The 20,500-nt window shown below is 46.0% G+C and overlaps 1 protein-coding gene and 1 long non-coding RNA gene across 3 annotated transcripts in view; one reads left to right on the forward strand and one right to left on the reverse strand.

Annotated features, from left to right (window-relative positions):
* LOC116901997 overlaps positions 1-11,449 on the forward strand; it is a 17,865-nt gene extending 6,416 nt beyond the window's left edge. The window contains exons 3-4 of the long non-coding RNA XR_004388033.1: positions 8,464-8,533; positions 11,350-11,449. This is a non-coding gene — a long non-coding RNA (uncharacterized LOC116901997). The remainder of the gene's footprint in view (positions 1-8,463; positions 8,534-11,349) is intronic.
* A 915-nt stretch (positions 11,450-12,364) lies between these two features.
* The window catches only part of Slc23a2 (solute carrier family 23 member 2), a 92,658-nt gene continuing 84,522 nt past the window's right edge, over positions 12,365-20,500 (reverse strand). The window contains exons 15-16 of one of the 2 annotated variants that reach the window (XM_032904256.1): positions 18,265-18,360; positions 12,365-16,753 (exon numbers count right to left, since the gene is read on the reverse strand). In XM_032904256.1, coding sequence (XP_032760147.1) covers positions 16,521-16,753; positions 18,265-18,360 — 329 coding nt within the window. In that variant the 3' untranslated portion in view covers positions 12,365-16,520. The remainder of the gene's footprint in view (positions 16,754-18,264; positions 18,361-20,500) is intronic. The other variant, XM_032904257.1, reaches the window with a different exon arrangement.

Here is a 20,500-nt window from a genome sequence, read left to right on the forward strand (position 1 = left end):
GTATAGCACACATACACACACCCCATAATACACCCCCACACAATATACACCATACACCCCACACCCCCCCACACACCACACACCCCTGATTATTCAGCACTTTCCCATGAACCACTGAGAGACCTCTCGATAGCACTTAATAGCACTTGGACTTCAGAGGATAAAATGGTGACTTAGAATTTCTTTAATTAATTAAGTGTAACAAAAACCACCATAACCAATAATTCCAATAAAAGCTGCATGTCCAGAGAAGGTATAACAGATGAGAACCTGTATACGTATAAATACAGGGAATGAGAAGAATGGGGAGAGTATGGGGAGAAATGGACCTCAGAGTATTGACCACCATGAGCTGTAGGCTCAGAGCACTGAGTGTGGCAACAAAGGCTGCAAAAGACAAGAGGGAGGCGCAGGGCGAAGCTAAGATCCAGCAAATGCACCATGGGCATCCAAACAGGAAGTTAAGAAGCCTTCCACAGGCAAAGGCTGCTTCGTAGATTAGAATGATATCATCTGCTCTGAGGAAGCCTGTAGGTTTTCCTGTTCGGTTCCTCAGCAGAACATATGACGAGGGAGGCATGGTATCCGTCGGTTTTCTGTCACGGTGACAGCTGCCTTCTAAGAAACTTGACTTGGCTGCAACTTCACGGGGTCCACTTGGCCCCTTGCTGTTGGGTTTGAGGTCAGGTCACCTCATGGCAGGGAATGCATGGAGAAACGGGCTACTCACATTGTGACGGGCACAGGACAGGAGGGGCAGGAGGGGCAGGAGGGGCAGGAGGGACAGGAGGGGCTGGAGGGGCAGGAGGGACAGGAGAAGCCACAATCCTCTTTGAAGGCCCAGCGACCATGAGCAAACTCCTTCCCCACTGGCCTCACCTCTGTAAGTTTCTACCACCTCCCAATTTCTTCGATAGTGTCATTAACACACAGGTCCTTGGGATACACCGAAGATCCAAACTATAGCAACCGAGTGATCTTTGTCCTTCTGAATTTTCTCCCAGGTCCCCAGTGTTGAAACAATGCCTGACACCGTGAAGCTCCAAAAAGCAAACAAATACTGACTGAGCTGTTGAAAGATCGAATGAAACCAAAGCGTCAGGCCCTGTCCTTGCTGCTGTACGTTAAGAACAAAAATTCTTTGACCACCCAGAATGGCCAAAATGCCCACAGTTTTTCAAAATCAGCCTTGTTAGATACTTCAGCACAGCAACACTCAGAGAACAGTGAGGTGTTCCTGTCCCTCCAGGGTTCCCATAATGCCTTGGGGCAAGAAAGCAATACTCAAAGGAGAAGCAGGCCCGAGCCCAGAGTGAGCACTGCTGGACTCCTGTTCGGACAGCTATTGGATTTGTGGTTACAGGAACAAACGGTGGATGTTACAGCCATTGTACCGAGAAAGCAAAATACCAGTGACGAGCTTGGCAGAAGAAGGGAGTAAAAGGGTCCGTGCAGAATAAATGGTTCCGCTCCTGGAGCTGACAGTCAGTTTGAGGTACTGCGAGAGGCTGCTAGGGAGCCTCGGGGGCAGCAGCATTGTCTCGGGGCTTCAATAGAGCTGTGTTGGATGAAACAGAAACAGAAACTGTGGTACGCTAAACTGCCTTGGCCGTCCTCACAGAGAGAGAAAATAACAGAATGAATGACGGCAGCAGCAAACACGAGGGAGTGATGGAGAGGAAAGAGGAAGCTGGCTTGTTTGGCCATCGCAGATGGAGGAATGAAACACATCCGTGGGATCCTGGGCATCCTGACTGAGGTGGACAGAGACCTTTCGTCTAAGGTCATCTCAAAAGGGAGCCTTTGGACAATAAGATCCTCATATTTAGACCAGTGAGGGGTCTCGGTGGAAAGACCCCTCATCAGTAGTAAGAGACCTTGTAGCATGAAGCTGTCTCGGGCGTCCTCGGCCATGGTAGAACCAGATAGCTTCTAAAGCTTCAGGAATTTCTAAAGGAGCAGACATTCTTACCCCTGAGATAAGACTAAAAGAGGAAAACTGGGGACCCCACCGATATCCTACAGTCGGGATGAGAAACACAGAAAGACGATATCTGGGCTATTTGGGGGGTCACACGGAAACTGGGATATCTTGGTAGAGACTGTAGGGGAAGGATGCTGTACCTAAAACAAGTATGCCATTCACTCAAGACCCGATGGCCAAGATATGACATAGTTCCACCACCCCCATTAAGATGTGGCCAACAGAGGCATTGCAGAACTAACTTAAATGACCAGGTTTGCCTTAATTCGATCATCATGGCTTTTGTTACCAGCTGTACAGAGTTTCAAAGGAGAGAATATGATTTTTAAGTTTTGTGTGTAGCACACCAGAATATTTAACATAGACATTCAGCCTAAATGTGTTAACTCTTTCCTGATTAGAGTCCGTGGACAGATAACAGCTTTCACCTGGGCATTGCAATGAACTCAGAACCAGAGCTGGGTAGGAAGATCAGGAGTTCAGCTACATAGTAAGTGTACTGGCTGGTTTTGTGTGTCAACTTGACGTAAGCTGGAGATATCACAGAGAAAGGAGCTTCAGATGAGGAAATGCCTCCATGAGACCCAGCATTTTCTCAACTAGTGATCAATATGAGGACCCAGCCCATTATAAGTGGTGCCATCCCTGGACTGGTAGTCTTGGGTTCTATAAGAGAGCAAGCTGAGCAAGCCAGGGGAAGCAAGCCAGTAAGAAACATCCCTCCATGGCCTCTGCATCAGATCCTGCTTGCTGACCTCCTTGAGTTCCAGTCCTGACTTCCTTTGGTGATAAACAGCAATGTTGAAGTGTAAGCTGAATAAACCCTTTCCTCCCCAACTTGCTTCTTGGTCATGATGTTTGTGCAGGAATAAAAAACCTGACTAAGACAGTAAGTTTAAGGCCAGTCTGACTACATGGGACTCTCTCATAAACAAACAAGAAACAAAAAAACCCCAGAATCAGCCTCCAGCATCTGCTGAAGTATCTTAAGATAAATATTCCTCAGGTTGAAGATGACTCCCGTCTCCACCATTTTCAGTGCCAGGTACTAAGTGTAAGTTTCTAGAAAGAAAGAACAACAAGGTGTATATGGGGCAACCCTGTGGAACTGCTGTCAGTTCCAGGCTGGGGTGGCAGGAGCTCTCGAGACGGGGAGAAACATTCTGGGCTGAGGTAAGAGTAGCAAATTCAAATCCATGAAGACCCAGCTCAGTGGGAAAGCAGCATGTGGGCTGTGTGCCTGGAGCAAACCGTTGGAATGGGAGATGTTTTATGTTCCACTTACACGGCCAAGAGTCAGAACCCGAGATGAGCTGCGCTGCCTGGTTCCCATGGCGTTTCAGCAACCCTGAGTATCTTTCTCTGTGTGTGAATGAGTTCAGACCAAGGGCTGGCCAGGGAACTGACACCACCTTCCTCTCATGTGGAGTTCTTATAGAGAGGAGCCAGCTGGGGGGAGTTGCTTGGAGAAAAGGCATGCTTCCTGGGCCAAGAAACCTCAGGAAGACGCCACACAGGGGCGGGCAGGGCAGCCCAACCAGCAGGATAGTCCACAGGCTCTTTCCAGCTGACCCTGAGACGCTGATCCTCTGCCAGAGCTGGCCTGATCTCTGCAGTTGCAAAGCCAACTCAAGGTTTCAGCACTGCGAGACCTTGATTGCTCTCCTCCCTGTCCCAGCCCTCCACCCTTCTAGGTACACACAGAGATAACTATCAGCATGTTCTCTCCCACGGTCAACCTAATCTCTTCGCTATGGAGAGTTCCCCAAGCCTTCCTACTGTGCCTTGATTGAGAACAGACCTGAGCTGTCCAGCCCTTCTAACAAGCTTAACCAATTCCTCTCCAGATCCTAGTTGCCAGGGAAGAAGGTGTCTGAAACAGCTAAGTGACTCTCCATAGAAAATGTAATTCCAATGTCCAGTCTGTTGGCCATGTTCTTAAGGGATGTTAAGGTAGTCCCCAGGAATGCAGGGAGAAGGTCAGCTCAGAGGAGAAGGACACAGAAGGGGAAGGAAGTCATGTCACTCTTGTATCATGAGGTTGTGGTGAAGAGTTTAGGATTGCCTTCATAATGAATGGGTTTACTATAAGCATGGACTGCAGAACCTTGAAGTAGCAGTTGGTGTGGAAACACCCTTCGTGTGTGTACAAATTCTCTGTGTTGTGTGTGTGGTTACACATGCATTTGTGCACACATGGGTATACTCCTCATTTACTTTCTAGGGTTTTTTTGTTTGTTTGTTTGTTTTGACATAGGGTCTCTCTCCAAACCTACAGCTCACTGGTTCAGTTACACCCGCCGGGCAGCCATCAAGTTCCTGCACTGGGATTACAGGTGTGGCTGCTCTGCCCAGCTGTTCAGATGGGCACTGGGGATCTGAACTCAGGTCCTTATGCTTGTGTAACACGCACTTTGTCGGCTAAGCCATATCCCCAGCCCCTCATAACATCTTCAAGAAGCCCAATGAGAGTTCAGGAAACTCAGCAGGGAATTGAGGAAGAACTCTATGAAAGGAAGGCTATGTTCTCCGTGTGAGGTAGCAAGCCCAGGGCAGCTAGAGTTACACAGTTAGGAAAGGTGGACCCAAAGCAAGGAAAGTAAGGACAAAGTTGAACCCAAATAGTCATTGGCACCCGTGTCTTCCTTTCACGTGCCGGAGAGTGTCGGGCAGAAGATAGCAGAGCCCAGATTGGGGAAGAAGCATGAACTGGAGTCTGGCCGCACACCGATGATGCCATGTAGCAGGTTAGTGTACAGCTGCCCGCCTTCCAAGCATGACTGCAGCTGCTGCCATCTGATGCTTCTCTCTAGAACATACACCTGAGTCCGTGTAGGGAAGGGAACTCCGGGAAATGTGTAGCTTAGATTGGTTGATGCAGTAGGAGCTTCCACAGAGTGGGAAGCTGAGAAGTGAGAGCTGAGCCAGTCTTTGATTCTGGTTGTGGTTCCCGTGACAAAGGCTCGTAGATAAACCTCCCAGTGCTACTGGGGAAGGGCAGCATAGGGTGTTCGCTTGTCTCCTTTCACTCACTCTTTTCCATGATAAGTGTATTTATTGCCTTCTGTTTTTCATGCTCTCGGATCTACACTCTTAAATTCTTTAATGCCTGCATCTCTAGAGTGCTTTGAATGTTATGGGAAGTCACCACCCACCTTCTGGTTGGATCGAAGGCCAGTTTTACAGGAAGAAACTCAAGCCTGGTACTGCAAATCTGGCCAGGTCTGGGGAGCCATAGGCGCCCTGGTGAAGCTCTCACTATTGATTTGCTACAGGCCATAGCGTCAGACTGCTTTCTACATTCGTGTCTCTGTACCCATGCATCAACACAGCTCTCTATCCTCATCTGGGAAATGTTCCTGTGCAGTGGACAGTGGTTAATGGGGAGATTCACAACTAGTTACAGTGTAGGCAGCAAGTAGTCATGGTCAGTCAGAAGGCTGTGCCTCAAGGCTCAGAGAATACTGAAGAAGGGTGCGTGGAAAGATTATAAAAGCCAGAGGTCAGGAAGAGCTGTAGCTAATCAGTGTCTTCTGAACATGACAAGACCATTGTGGTCATAAACTAAAAGCAGCTCTGGTTGTCTGCACAAAACCTACACAAGATCAAGTCAGTTAACTTTCCAGCTCTGGCCTCTGGGGCCTGGGCAATCCTCTCATAAGAAACTATGATGTGAGCTAGAGAGATGGCTCAGTGGTTAAGAGCACTGACTGCTCATTCAGAGGTCCTGAGTTCAGTTCCCAGCAACCACATGGTGGTTCACAACCATCTGTAATGGGATCTGATGCCCTCTTCTAGTGTGTGTTTGAAGACACCTACAGTGTGTGTGTGTGTGTGTGTGTGTGTGTGTGTGTGTGTGTACACAGAAAGGGGGAAGGAAGAAACCATGATGATTGATACTGATTTTAGATCATAGGTGACTAAAAGCTTCCTACTGATTTATGAAGCTGAACTAATTAGAATGTTCACATTGAATACAAAACCAGATTATAAGCAGCTGCATTTAGGAATGCAGTTGTGAAATTCCTTACTGGGTGTTAGCAAATACACAGTCATGTGCTAAATCCAGGACATTGATACACTTGCTGTATTTTAGTGATTAAAATCTGTTTGGAACTTTTAATTCCAGGCAAAGGCAGGGAGGTCTCTATGAGGGTCAGGTCAGCCTGGTCTACAGAGCAAATTCTAGGACAGCCAGGACTATATAGAGAAACCCTGTCTTGAAAAAACAAAAATTATCAAACAAAAAAAAAAATATGGCTTGAAAGCAGAAACTATCACAGGATACTAAATTCGTTATAATAAGTAAGCACTCAAAACCATACAATAAAAACTGAAAGAACATCGATTAACTATTAATTAACTATTATTAATTAATTAAAGTGATGAGTACAGGGGCTGGAGAGATAGCTCAGTGGTTAAGAGCAGTGGATGCTCTTACAGTAGGCCCAGGTTCAGTTTCCAACATACGCATGGCAGTTCCCAACCACCTGTAACTCTAGTTCCAGGGAATCTGACTCCTTCTCTAGGCCCCAGGCACCTGTATGTTGCACATATATACATGCACACAATACTTACACACATAAAACAAAGCTAAAATATTTCAAATGAATTGCATCATAAAAATCAAGAATGGAATTCTAGACTACCAAGGTGGTGGTACAATACACCAATGTCTCCTTCATTCCGAGAGCCTTGGACTTTTGCTGGACCTCACAGCCAAAATTAATAATACACCTTCAGGTCACCTAAGATTAGAGATTGCTGTCCTACTGTGTACTCAGCTTGTTTGTTTAACCTGCCTTTAGGAGAACAAATGTTAACAATTGACTTTCCTTGCCTTGGAGTTCCCATGTGATCAACTTTTACAACCTAGGCAAATGCATAGCTGAAACCTTGTTATATATACCCTTATGTGCCCTTGACCCAGAATAGTGTGTGTGTGTGTGTGTGTGTGTGTGTGTGTGTGTGTGTGTGTGTGTGTGTGTGTGATGGTAACAAATACTGGAAACAGCAAATAGGTCAAAAGCAACCTTCTAAGGTGAATATCTGCCGTGCATGCTGAAGACGATACATTGCTTGACTGTAAGCATTTGTTTGTTTTCTGGGTCATTTGTTGGAGTCAATGACTTAATCCCTCATTCCTTCCCCATGTGATACTTTCTGTGCTCAAAGACTACAGAGCAAAAGCCCTTTGTTAGGGACACAGACATAGAACAGAGCGACACAGGCACAGGGACCGATTCACAAGACAGCATTCAGGCAGGCAAGGATTCAGACTCAGGACAGACAGACAGGAAATGGCAGAAGATAGAGAGAGAGAGTAGAGAATTCATATCTGGGCTCGCTCTTCGTTAAAGTGCTTTTGGGTGCTCTGAGGTTATCATTTGATGTGTATCCATCCGACCTGGGGGTGGAGATATGTTCTTTACTAAAACAGAATCCTTACTTTGGACACAGAAGCATAGTTGGCTCTACAAAGCGCTTAAAGGAACTCTGGGTTGAGAGTACTTAACTTTCTCTCTTGCAAATATTTTCCAGAAATTTATTCACTTTATTGGCGATTTCTTGGCAAGAAATTGCAATAGATTCTTAACTGGAGAGATTGCAGTATTGCAGAATACAGATATTGATGTCTATTGTACAGTATATTGATATATACAATATTCAAAAAATGTCTCACAAAATAAAAGATAGCATAAACAACACTGGCGGAGAATGTAAGTGCAGGAGACTTGAGAGATGGCTCAGTGGTTAAGGGCCTGACTCCTTGATGATGGGATATAATGTGAATGGTAAAATGAACACTTTAGTCCCCAGGTTGCTTTCTGTCTCGGCGTTTACCACAGCAACAGAAGCAAAGTTAGACAGGAGACTTAGAGCAAAGCCTGGATACCTTTGCTATAGGCCTCAGATGTTACCTGATGACATTCTTAGCCTTTGGGTTAGTGAAAGCTAGAAGTCAGTATACACCAAAAGGAATGACCTAATAGTCACAAGGATGTCACGTCACACAGTGACTTAGAGGCTGAGATGGTCCAAGTGAAATTGGATCTGGATCTGCAACATCCTAACTCTCTACGTACAGTCAATTAGCCTCGTAGAATGCTTAATACAGATGTGGCTTTTTTTGTTTTTGTTTTCCCAGAATCAGCCATCAACCATCACCACAACCCAGGGCAACTGTTATGTGAGATATATATATATTTCTTGCCCACGACATTTTTTTAACTTGCTTTTTGGGTTGGTGGGAGGTCATGCATGTGGAGGTTAGAGAACAACTTGCAGACGTTGGTTCTCTCCTTCCACCTTATAGGTTCTGAGGATCAAATTCAAGTCACCAGTTTGGTAGAAAGCACCTTTACCCACTGAGCCATTCTGTCTGCCCTTGGTCCATCCTTTTGTCCTTGCGTCTCCTGTATGGAGAGTTTTGGCTTGGTTAGTTATGTTCTGTGACTGTGCTTTTGTTTTACTGCCAGGTCTGGGATATGGGACTGCTTCAGACCGTCCACAGCATCTGGTTATGATCGAGCTCATCCCCTAGCAGGGGTAAGTTTACACTTGGGATTCTGGAGACTCTTGAGAGGGGATAAAAATGTCAGAGGCCTAAGAGGCTGCAGTAGCTGCTGCCGCCCCTGCTGTTGCTGCTTTTGCTGGCTGCTGACTGCGTTTGCTGCTTGCTGGTTAGAGATATCCTGATAATTGCCCCCAAAGAACTGAACACCCCTAAGTCAGTAGGAAGCAGTCTAATGAGATGGACATCCCCTCTCTCCTCTAACCTTCTTCCTTACCTACCTAGTGTTGGGGGGTTGGAAGGGATTGGGATGGAGAAGGGTGGCAGATATAATAATCCAATAAAGTAGCCAGAAAGTACTGTTATAATCTCCAGACATTTTCTGCAGTCCGGGGAAGGCAGGGCCCGCACCTGCTAGGGAAGAGTGTTAGTCATCAGCTCGAGGCAGTCCTCTTTATGGTTACTATTTATTCTTACACAGGGTTTCACCAAGCTGCCCATGCTGGCCTTGACCTCATTCTGTAGCCCAGGCAGGCCTTGAGTTTTCTTCCTTCTGCTTCAGCCTCGGCATCCCCAGACTACAGGTCAGGGCAGTCCCCACTTCTACAAACACTCTTTCATTGCTACTTGCATGCAAGGCACCTCCCCAGTGCGGGGGCTTGTAAGTCCAGTCGGAAAGGTAGGCACCAATCAAGTCTTAAGTGAGCGTGTAATTAAACTGTAAGAGTCAGGAAGCCAAAGGGAGGGCCACGCTAGGGAAGGCTGGGGTTCTCAGCCCTGCTCAGGGTTTCCAGGCTCTTGCTGCCCCAGGACCAAAAGTTCAGAGGCAGAGTTAGGAATTAGGACAAAGTTTACAGATGAAAGTCCACACTCAGGAGGGGGGACAGGTTGCTCAGACACCCTTCCTAAGAAACGAAAAAATAAAGGTGAGGGTGTTTTTTCTTTTCCTTTTCCTTCCTCTCTCCCTCCTCCTCGTCCCCTTTCTTTTTTCTTTTCTTTTTCTCCCCTCTCTCTCCTCTCTTCTCTTCTCTTCTCTTCTCTTCTCTCTCTGTCTCTCTCTCTCTGTCTCTTCTCTCTCTGTCTCTCTCTCTCTCTGTCTCTCTGTCTCTGTCTCTCTCTCTCTCTCTCTCTCTGTCTCTCTCTCTGTCTCTCTCTGTCTCTCTCTCTCTCTCTCTCTCTCTCTCTCTCTCTCTCTCTCTCTCTCTCTCTCTCTCTCTCTCTCTCTCTCGTCCTAGTGCTAAATGGACTCGAACATCCAGAAACCTCTGAGAAACGCTTCTTCAGCTGTCCAGAAGAAAGGTCTAGCCCCAGGATCTCTCCCTTCAGGGCAGCTTTGATGATTTGGTAGACTATTAGCAGTGGTCCAAGGTGATTTTTACCTCACTTTTCTTACTTGTAACTTTGTATATTCTATGTAACCCAGAACCATGCTGTAAGCTATGCTCCACAGTGTATCTATGATGGAGGAGATCATTTAAGCCTAGTCAGCCCCCTCCAACCCAACCTACAGCAGCCTGATCTTCATAAGGAAAACAACAAAATTAAACATATACAAGACGTAAGCCCAGTTGTTTTCAGGTTCAACAAATATGATGAGATATTTGTCTTTCTATGGATTGCTAAGACACTACCCATTTTAGAAGGAACCATTGCTGCCTCTAACAATCAGAGAGCATGTGACCAATGTTTAGGAGCAAGTCTCTGGATTTTTACACGGTCAGCTGACCATTTGAATGGCAGTTTGGTTATTTGTAACTATTGGTCTGTTTGGGCCTGTTTCCTTCTCTCACATCTTAGGTTCTCTTTTCTCCCACTACCATTCTGATATGTATGGCCTTAATTTGGTATCATTATGGATATATATTTTTTTCTTACTTTGGTTATCGCTTTCTATTGAGAGATTCACCAAACTTCTGACTGACCCACCCTCCAGGTATCACACACAGCACTTCTGAGGTTGTTTCTCTTCCTGGGGAAGTACTCATCCAATATGCATTTAAATGTTGGGTCTTCTTGTCCCACACAATGGTACACATGTCATCTTCACACTCGGGAAATGGAGCCAGAAGGATTATAAGTTTGGTACCACTCAGTGCAACAAAGAGAGCACATCTCTCAAAGTTGAGGGAGGGATGAAGAAAGAAAGGGACAGGGGAGTTGGGAGGGGAAGAGACTTCACCAAGGAGAACACTGATGTCCATTGAATCCTAGCTATTTGTGGTTCAGATCTGCTGATTCTTTCTGGAAGCTTCTAGATTGTTCTTTGACTCTGTGTGGGCCAGAGGCAGAGGACAACTTCAGCTATCGTTCCTTGGACAGAGAATGGCAGCAGCAGGCTGTGTGGCCCATAAAGCAGCTGTGTCATTTTGTCCTGCACTGTCAGGGAAGGATCAAGGATGGAGACCGAGTCATTCTAAGTTTGCTCCAATTCGAAAACTATGTCCAGCACCCCAGGATCTGCCCTTGGCCTCCTCCCCAACCCAGCACCTCCCGAATGGGGCCTGGCTTCAGAGTGTCAGTGTTTGGCCTCCTGGTGTGGATGCTAAATATAAGGGGGTTAAAAATCCCACTCTAACCTGTCCCTAAACCCATCAGGACCAATTCCTCTCTGACACCTTAGAGACCTGCCCCTCTGTTCCCTCCCAAGACTACATCTCTTGCTGGTTCAGGTTAATTCCCTCCACCCCAGCTTTCAATTTCATGTGCTGACAAGAACTCCATACTAGTCAACTTCTCCATTGGGTGGTGCTATTACGGTTTTAATGTCAATTTACCACAAATTAGATTCACCTGAGTAGGGAGTCTCACCTGAAGAACTATTCCCATTGCACTAATGGAATCTTTTGGACAGGTCCAGCCTTTTGAAGAAGGGGGCTGAAAGATTAAAAAGGAAGGTTGCTGGCCTCTCTTGCTGGCTGGCCAGCCTTCCTCGGAGCTGCTGCTGCCGCCGCCTCCTCACTGGTTATCAGAACCAGCATTGCCAAGCTCGCACCACAGGCTAAGCACCAGCATCCTTCCAGGAAGCTTCAGGTTTATGTCACTAGATTAGGACTGCTGAGGTGCCAGACCTTGTGGACAGCAACGACTGGGTTGTTGGCCTCTCCAGTGAGACAGAGCCACTGCAGGACTCTGTCTACTGAGACACCCAGTCTCAAGGACAGAGCAACTACCTGGTTCTTAGACTCTTAGGTGTGATCCAGCTGTTGTTACTTACTGTAAGCTGACTTAATAAATTCATAGTTTATATGTATGCATATTGACTTGTATATATAATAAATTCATGTATATGTATTGTGTATGTATATATATAGATTTTTTTTCAATCTCATTGGCTCTGGTTTTTATTATTTATTTTATTTTTTTACAGTCCAGTCATTGCCTGCCTCCTGGTCCACCCTCCCACAATTCCTCATCCTATCCTTCCCCCCACCCAATCATCTCCAAGAGAATGCCTTCCCCCGCCCCATCAGGCCTCCCCACTCCCTGGGACCTCAAGTCTCTTGGGGGTTAGGCTCTTGTCTTCTCCCACTGAGGCCAGACTTGGCGTCCTCTGCTATGTGTGTGTGTGTGGGGGGGGCAGGGTGTTTCTTAAGAAACTTACCTCTTTATTTTTTAAGATTTATTTATTTATTTAATGTACATGAGTGCACTGTTGCTCTCTTCAGACACACCAGAAGAGGGCATCGGATGGCATTACAGATGGTTGTGAGTCACCATGTGGTTGCTGGGAATCGAACTCAGGACCTCTGGAAGAGCAGTCAGTGCTCTTAACCGCTGAGCCATCTCCAGCCCCCTTCTTAAGAACCTTAATACTCATGACTTTTAATTGAATTCCAGCCCAAGAAAGAGGCACATGACAGTAGAACTACATCCAGGAGAGCTTTTATTTGTACGGAACAGTTTTAAAAATACAGAATAAAATAGCTTTTCTCTACTGTTATTCACAACATCTGGTCCAAATATTACATAGTTTTAAAATACTTAAACGTTTAATGAAGCCATGTTAGAAAAACAATATGAAAATTCTTTTTAAAAACTCCATGAAAGAATTACACATCTCAAAAAACAACCCCACCCCAATACCCTCAGTATGCAAAATAAAAATTAAACACAAACAAAACCCCAGGAAGATATATAGGCAAAGTCAGTCACAAAACCCAAATAAAACAGAGGTGTCTCTGCTGTCTTATGGACAGTCAGAAAATTTTCAATGTGTCCAATCAAAGTTGTTAGGAACAGACAGAAAAGGGCTCACTGGACTGCCAGACAGTAGCAGACGGCAATGTCGGTTAGGAGTGTTCTCAACACTCATACAGCAACCCGAGAATGCTGGGCATCAGAGTGGTGACATGGCAGTCGACATCCTGGAAGGATGGGGAGGCTGTGAGGCTGCTGAAAAAGAAAGCCCAGCACTGCTGCGCTCTGGGCTCCATGGATGAAAGCTGAATGCTGCCACGTGGGGGCCGTCTTGCCTTACTGGCTTATGACCAGGAAGAATGAAGTGGAAGATGTCTTATCTGTGTCCAAATCTTAATGGGACGGAGAAGGACACAGTTCCCTTGAGAACAGAGCTTGTGAAAGCTCGGGTCCAGGACTGTGCATGAACCCGATACACTGGGCATGCTCAGGTATGCACAGCTGGTGTCCAGCAACAGCTAGGTAATTAGGCCCCTCACGCCACACCAAGCCAGGCCTGCTACTGGCAGTCAAATGTCGCTGCAAGCATAGCCACCTGCAGGCTACTGCTGCTTTTCTGTGAAGATGGGTTCTGGACTGAGGCCTCATCTCTGTGGAACTGGTATGACTGAAGATAAAACTCACCAACTCTAAGTTGCTAATATCAGTGTCTTAGCGGGGACATGAATGAAAGAATTAACAGCTTAGATCATGATCATAAAATATACACAGGGGTAAATAAAGTATACACACATACTAGAGGTTCATCAATGGAGAAATTCTATCAGCACATGACATTGTCATGAAAATTATATCATTCCCTCCCTGGAAAACTGTGACTATTATCCTGGGCAGAAATGTTATTTTACTATATGGAAATACTGTTGATATTCATGCATAAATCAAGTTGTCATCATGAAAGTCAGTATTCTACAGTATAAAGTAAATCCTGCATGTGAATTTGTTACTGTGAAAATGGGATACGGGCAGGACCCACGATACTTCACTCCAGCTCTCTGATAAAGCCTCTTCTTTTGCCTGGATTAATTCCAATCAAAGAAATACTGGAAACTGTCTTAAGAAAGATTCTGAGCATAAATGTTCTACTGACTCGAAGTCCAACTTATAAATGAGAATGAAAGTCATGAAGACTGGTGTCATTGCCTGTGACTTTCCTACTGGAGTCTCCCCGCAAGGTAGCTGCCAGCACCTCTTCCCTTAATACTTCTGCTTCCTGTGGCTGGCACAAATGCTTGCTCTCAGGATTGGGGGCGGGGGGAGGGGGGTGTTCATTGTGAGAATTAGGGATAGAATTCCCTGTAAGATGCTCACATCTGAAAAACAGTCCACTGGTAACCAAACAGAGCAACTCCAAGTTCTAGTACCGAGGGCCAACACTGGATAAAGAGATCACACAGTCACCATGTCCCCTAAAAATTCCCATCTGGTACATAAACACACATTCCCTATATGTTGGGAGGACCACAAGCTTCATGGACAAACCTTACCAGTGGTTACAAGGACTAGTCACCGAGGGCACTGTGGACAGAACCCCACCCTGGGGGTGCACGCGTAGGCTACTTCTCTCTTTGTTCCTACCTCCTGTCCCCTTCCAAGAATATCAAAAGTTGGCTCTGATGAAGCAAGAAGGGGAAACCCTGATTCTAACGGAAGATGTTGGCATAGCACTTCCTTGGCCACACAGATACCCGCTGAGCCCAGGCCCCAGGATTCAACTGTGAAAGCCCCAGAGCAAACTACAGCCAATAGAAGTCTCGGGTGGCACTCAGCAGTACAGCATAGGTGGCAGGGCACGGCCTGGATTACAGCCCATTCGTTCTCACGCTTCTGGGTGGACTTCTGCTCCTGCCCACCACAGCACCACAATACTACAGATCTGAGATGCCTGCCAGTTTTCCACCTTGTCAGAGAAACTGGGTCAACTAAGCAAAATGCAAATGGAGGCACAGAGTGAACCCAGAGCAGGAGAGCTGTCAGCCAAACGGGCTTGCTAAGAAGGAGGGACAAAAGGCTACTCACCAATGTGCTTCCAAAGCACTAATTGTCTGAATATAAACCATCAAAACTAAATACAGTTAGAAACCAAGTCCCGAACTTAATCTGGAGTAAGATTTTGGCAAAACAATGCAGTGGCTCTGAGGTGTGACTGCAACCCAAAACTCTCAAGGGTCGTGAGGGCTGCAGAAACACAAAGACCTGGTAACATGAGGACACTTCGCTATCCTGGGCACAGAAACACATACCATGGACAGGCACTGAGAACCAACCGCACCTTGCTAAGGGCGACGGGGATGCCCGCTGCCACCCACAGTTCAGCCAGGTCCACAGCCACTTAAGAGGTACAACCTCAAGAAGCAAGGGCATTCTCACGTCTTCAGCTTTGCCCTTGGCTTGGAAACCAAAACCAGATTCAGTACAAGTCATTTGTCTGCGAGAGTTTGTTTTCCAAGTTAGAACTCTTCACAGAGGGCACCCAAGGCTGCTCTTCTGCTATCATCTGTAACAAATTCCATAGGCTATTTGACTAAGGGGTCAAATCTTTCCTCTGTAAGAATCTACATCCAGTGGACATGTGACCTGACAACCTACACAGTCATTAAGTCAGCTCTGTCAGCAATGACGTGCAACAGGAGGAAGGAGTGGCTTTAGACAACGGCACATCCCATGTGGTGACGCTGTCGCTGCCCCAGCTTCCCTTCTTCACCAAACAAATTCACGTGTAACTTGACCCATGTTTCTGGGCCCTGGTCCAGTAGTCAGTTGTGATAAATAGATTAGACATTACAGTATTTACACTTTCATGGTATAGAGCAGTACAAAACACACCCACAACAACTGTCACTGGCTTTCAACAGCCGACACAAGAAGCTTCCCTGATGGCACCCACGGCTTTTACAGACGCTGGTTCTTTTCTCAATGGAGTAAAGAGTACAGGCCAAGGAACAGGATGCAAGGTTGGAAGTTCACACGGAAAACACTGATTTCAAAAATCCGCTATAGTCAATAACATTAAATAGGAATAAAACACACGCAAATACAGGACAGCAGAGCCAAGACACCCACAGACTTATCTGTGGGCACTCTAACACCCATCACACCAGCCAGCAGTGAAAATGCCAAATAGGGTGTCTCGGCCAGTAAGAGACTAGTGTGAACTGTGCTGGCCCAGATGGGTCCAGGGTGACGAGGGGGGAGCATGGTTGAGAATCCCACTGACTCAGGATCGTTCTACTCCCTGTCAATCTCCTAACCAGAGCTCCCCCAGTCACAGCTATACAGGACCTTATGCACACTCCTATCTGGTCACAGGACAGACATGCCATTATTCTCCGTCAGGTCAGTAGGCTCCTGGGCTATCAAGGATAATAGAATCACAACAAAGTAAGGACACCAGTGGCCCCTGGCCAGAGGAGGTCTCCACAGGGTTCAGGCTGAGGTCACATGGGAAGACTGGGACATAGTGTTTAAGAAGCAGAAACCCCTAGACCTCGAAGCAGCTTGTAAGAAAGAGAGCACTTGAAGGCAGAGGGGACTGAAAGCAGGAGCACTATAGATTCCAAATGCCCACTCCAATGGCAGGACTGTGATTTCAAGTTCAGTGACCATGGCCAGCAATGGACACAAAACGGGTAAGGGATCAATAAGGACACAAGCGAGACACCATATTGGACATAATCACCACCCACAACAGAAGAGTGATATGCAACCTGTCTTAGCTCTGAGGTACAGGATGCCATGTAGATATACAAACATATCTTCTTGTTATTCAGCAAGGAACTACAGATGCATGCCGTACTGTGGCCAGGCCACAGGACATAGCAAAGGCTATACTGTGGCCTGGGAGTCTTTGTCTGAACTCCGCCTGTTCTCACTCTTCCCAAAGCCTTTCCATGTGTAACCTGCAAAGGTTGGGCTGATAGGCAGGTAGCTGAAGCATCTGTATTTTTTAATAATGTTCATGCCAAATGGCAAATTGTAGGACTCCATGCCATCAAGAGACTTGTTTCCTTTGCTCACACCCTTCTTCCATTTCTTGATTCCTCTTTCCTCTGGGGTTCCTGCTCCACACATGCAGAAACACAAAATGAATACTTAATTATCTTAGTAATAAGGCAGGCAGGCAGACAGACTGACAGACAGACAAGTGCACAGGCATGCATGACGCGTGCGCGTACACACGTACACGTACACACACACACACATACACACACACACACACACACACACACGAAACCAAATCTGCCTAATGACAGAGACAGAAAACCTGAGGAGCGAAAGATACTTAGCCCTTCGAGTGCCAAAATAAAAGTTTGCGATGGCTATTCCTCTTTATCCCCCATTCTCCATAGTCATGTGACTTTGTGACATCATGTCTTCCTGTCCTGTTACAGGACTCAGAGTTTTCACTGCTGAGGTCTGGCCTAGGCAAGTATCTACCTTCTTGGTTATCACTACTCCAGTCTCCTAACTGTCTGCCTAGTCACCTCACCGTGCCTTCACAATCTATTAGGAAATGCAGTAAAAGAACTGGCTGTCTGAAATGACAATGTAAAACACACATTGTCTTCAAAGGGCCACTGGACTCACCTAAGTTTTTACTGTTTTGTTCCGGTTTGATGTGTGGGATGGGAGGTGTACTGGTTTTGTTCTTGAGCTTAAAGGTTTTAAGACTGCCCCTTACAACAGCCCACCGGAGAGATGGCTCAGAGGTTAAGAGCACTGACTGCTCTTCTGAAGGTCCTGAGTTCAAATCCCAGCAACCACACAGTGGCTCACAACCATCTGTAATGGGATCTGATGCCCTCTTCTGGTGTGTCTGAAGACAGCTACAGTGTACTAATATACATAAAATAAATAAACAATTCTTTAAAATAAAGAAAAACAAAACAAAACAAAAAGACCAATCCAACACTAAAATGTCTCATTCACGAGATTGCTGAGGAACCAGTAGGAGACACATCAGGCAGATGGACTGTGTCATCTGTCCTTTAAGACAGCATCTAACAAGAGCACACCAGCCATCTCTAGGAGACCTCTCTGCAGCTCAGGACTATGCAAATCACAGCAGCAGGCTCAGGCTGACATGCTGTCTTCTTCTTCTTTTTTTTTTTTTTCTTTTTTTCAGAGCTGGAGACCGAACCCAGGGCCTTGTGCTTGCTAGGCAATCGCTCTGCCACTGAGCTAAATCCCCAACCCCTGACGTGCTGTCTTATAACCGTCATTTGGATGGAGTGTTGTCTCAACCACTTCCAAAAACACTGTTTACCAGTGACAGCTTTTTGAACTGACTTATTCCTATTTATTCCCATACCCACTTCCAAGACAGGGTCTCACTATATTACCCAGGTTGGCCTCCAGGGCTAGAGGGATCCTCCTGCCTCAGCAACTACCCAGGGAGTCTTCCTGGGTCACTAGTACTCACAGGCAAAGGTCACTAAGCACTGTTTGTGGTTCTCGTTTCTGTATGACAAAGGCAGGGTGACAAAGCTCAAGACCTGGGCTACACTGAGGACTTGTTCTTCCTGCAGAACTGCTTTTGCATCTAATAAACCTGACAAACAGCACATACCTGGGATGGTGTTGTCCAAAATAAAAGCCACACAGCCTCCGACGAACATAGCAGTGGTGAGAAGGACATTCAGAACTTGATCAATGCCTGTTATGCCTGGACACAGAAGAGAACCACCATTGAGGGTTATGAGGAGGAGGCAGATGGACACCTCTGAAATAACAGAGGACTTGAACATATGAAAATCTCAGGGGTTGGGGATTTAGCTCAGTGGTAGAGCGCTTGCCTAGCAAGCGCAAGGCCCTGGGTTCGGTCCCCAGCTCCGAAAAAAAGAAAAAAAAGAAAATCTCAGTTGTACATGTGTACATATGCATGCCAGTAAAATTTAAACTATGTAGACTTGCGACAGTAAGTCCATGGTATTAATAATGGTGCATGGCAGATGAACCACGTAAAATACTTCAATAGACTGTGGAGGTACTGAGGTGTGGTCTATGGACCTACAAAAGACTCAGCACTAAAAATGGCTGTTGTGGGGCTTGGCAGACGGCTCCCCAGTTAAGAGCACTGGCTGCTCTTCCTAGCACCCACATAATAGCTCGTAACCATGTGTGACTCCAGTTCTCAGTGATCCACTGTCTTCTCCTAACCCCCATGGGTACTGCACACACATGATGCAGACACACAGGTAAAAACCACACATATTTATAAAATAAAAATCAAATCTTTGGGGTTGGGGATTTAGCTCAGTGGTAGAGCGCTTGCCTAGGAAGCGCAAGGCCCTGGGTTCGGTCCCCAGCTCCGAAAAAAAAGAAAAAAAAAAAATCAAATCTTTGTAATAAATGGCTGTTACAATGCTGCACAGAATTACAAGGTGAATAAAAACCGTAACAATATTTGCGAGGAGAAATGACAAAGTCTATACACAGCTCAGGCTGGCCAGGAACTCACTACACTGCTGGGGCTAGTATCAAACTCATGGCAATCTTCCTGTGTCAGCCTCCTGCATGCTGGGATTAGAAAAGAGCCCCTAGGCTTTGCTGTTCATGACACTTTAAAAATGGGTGTCTTTTTTTACTGCTGTTGTTTGTTTTTTGAGACAGGGTCTTTCTACTTAGCCCTGATGATCCTTAAACTCACTATGTAAAGCAGGCTGGCCTCAAATTTAGATTGCCTGCCTAGTTATTTTGAGCCAGGTATGGTAGTACATGGCTGTCACCCCAGCACATGGGAAGTGAAGGCAGAAAGATTAAAGGTTCAAGGTCAGCCTTGCCTACTAAGTGTGTTCAGTGCCAATTTGGACTACATATGAGAGCCTAGATAGGGGGGAAAAATGAACAAGTAGTCCTGAATTATTCCACTGTAAAAGTAAGGCATCAGTAGCGACAGATATTTCGTCCTTTGCTCATGCTGCATGACAGCAGGGTTTTATCAGAACAAAGAGTAGGCCTAGAAAGGCATTCTTTGTTTAGAGACTTGTTTCTTGTGTTGTCTGCTTGCACGTGTGCGTCTGGGCACCATCTGCATTGCATGCAGTGCTTGCAGAGGTGAGAAGACAGCTGCAGACTTCCTGTTCAGTGTGAGCTCCCACGCGGATGTTGAGATCGGGACCCAGGGCCTCTATAGGAGTCAGCTCACTGGTTAGAAACACCCGATGGTCTTGGTCAATTCCAAGAACACACACAGCTCACACTGGGGTCTTTAACCCCAGTCCCAGGGGATCCAAAGTCCTCATCTGACCTTCTCAGGCACAAGGCACACACATGGTGCATATACATATATGCAGGAAAACACTCATACACATAAATAAAATATTAAAAAAATATTTTAAAAAGGAGCTCACAACCATTGAGCTACTTTTCTAGGCCCTAAATAGGTATTCTAGAATTGAAAACAGAAAAATTTACATCAAAGTCTGTGAAGTTGAGTTTTGAGGAATTATACGATTTAACACAGCATGAGGCTGAGAAATTGAAAGTTGTACAGAGACAAAGGAGAGGTGCTTTGCTAAGCAGAGGGTTAACAAGATGAGGCCCGGTGAGACGTCAATTCACGGGGTGAGTATTCCTACTGTTCTGGTATAGGCAGGTTTGGTTTCGAGCACCTACTGGTTCCTCTCATTCTTCTGTTACTCTGGTTCCAGGGAGAGCTGATGCCCTCTTGTGGCACTGCATGCAGCTAATGAACATGTACACAAATGCAGGAAAAACATTCACACATGTAAAATAAAACAGAAAAATTGAAAAAAGAAAAAAAAAGCCGGTGTGGTGGTGAGAGCCCTAATCCCAGCACTCAG

The sequence above is a fragment of the Rattus rattus genome, chromosome 5, assembly GCF_011064425.1.
Source record: "Rattus rattus isolate New Zealand chromosome 5, Rrattus_CSIRO_v1, whole genome shotgun sequence".
NCBI classification, from domain to species: Eukaryota; Metazoa; Chordata; class Mammalia; order Rodentia; family Muridae; genus Rattus; species Rattus rattus.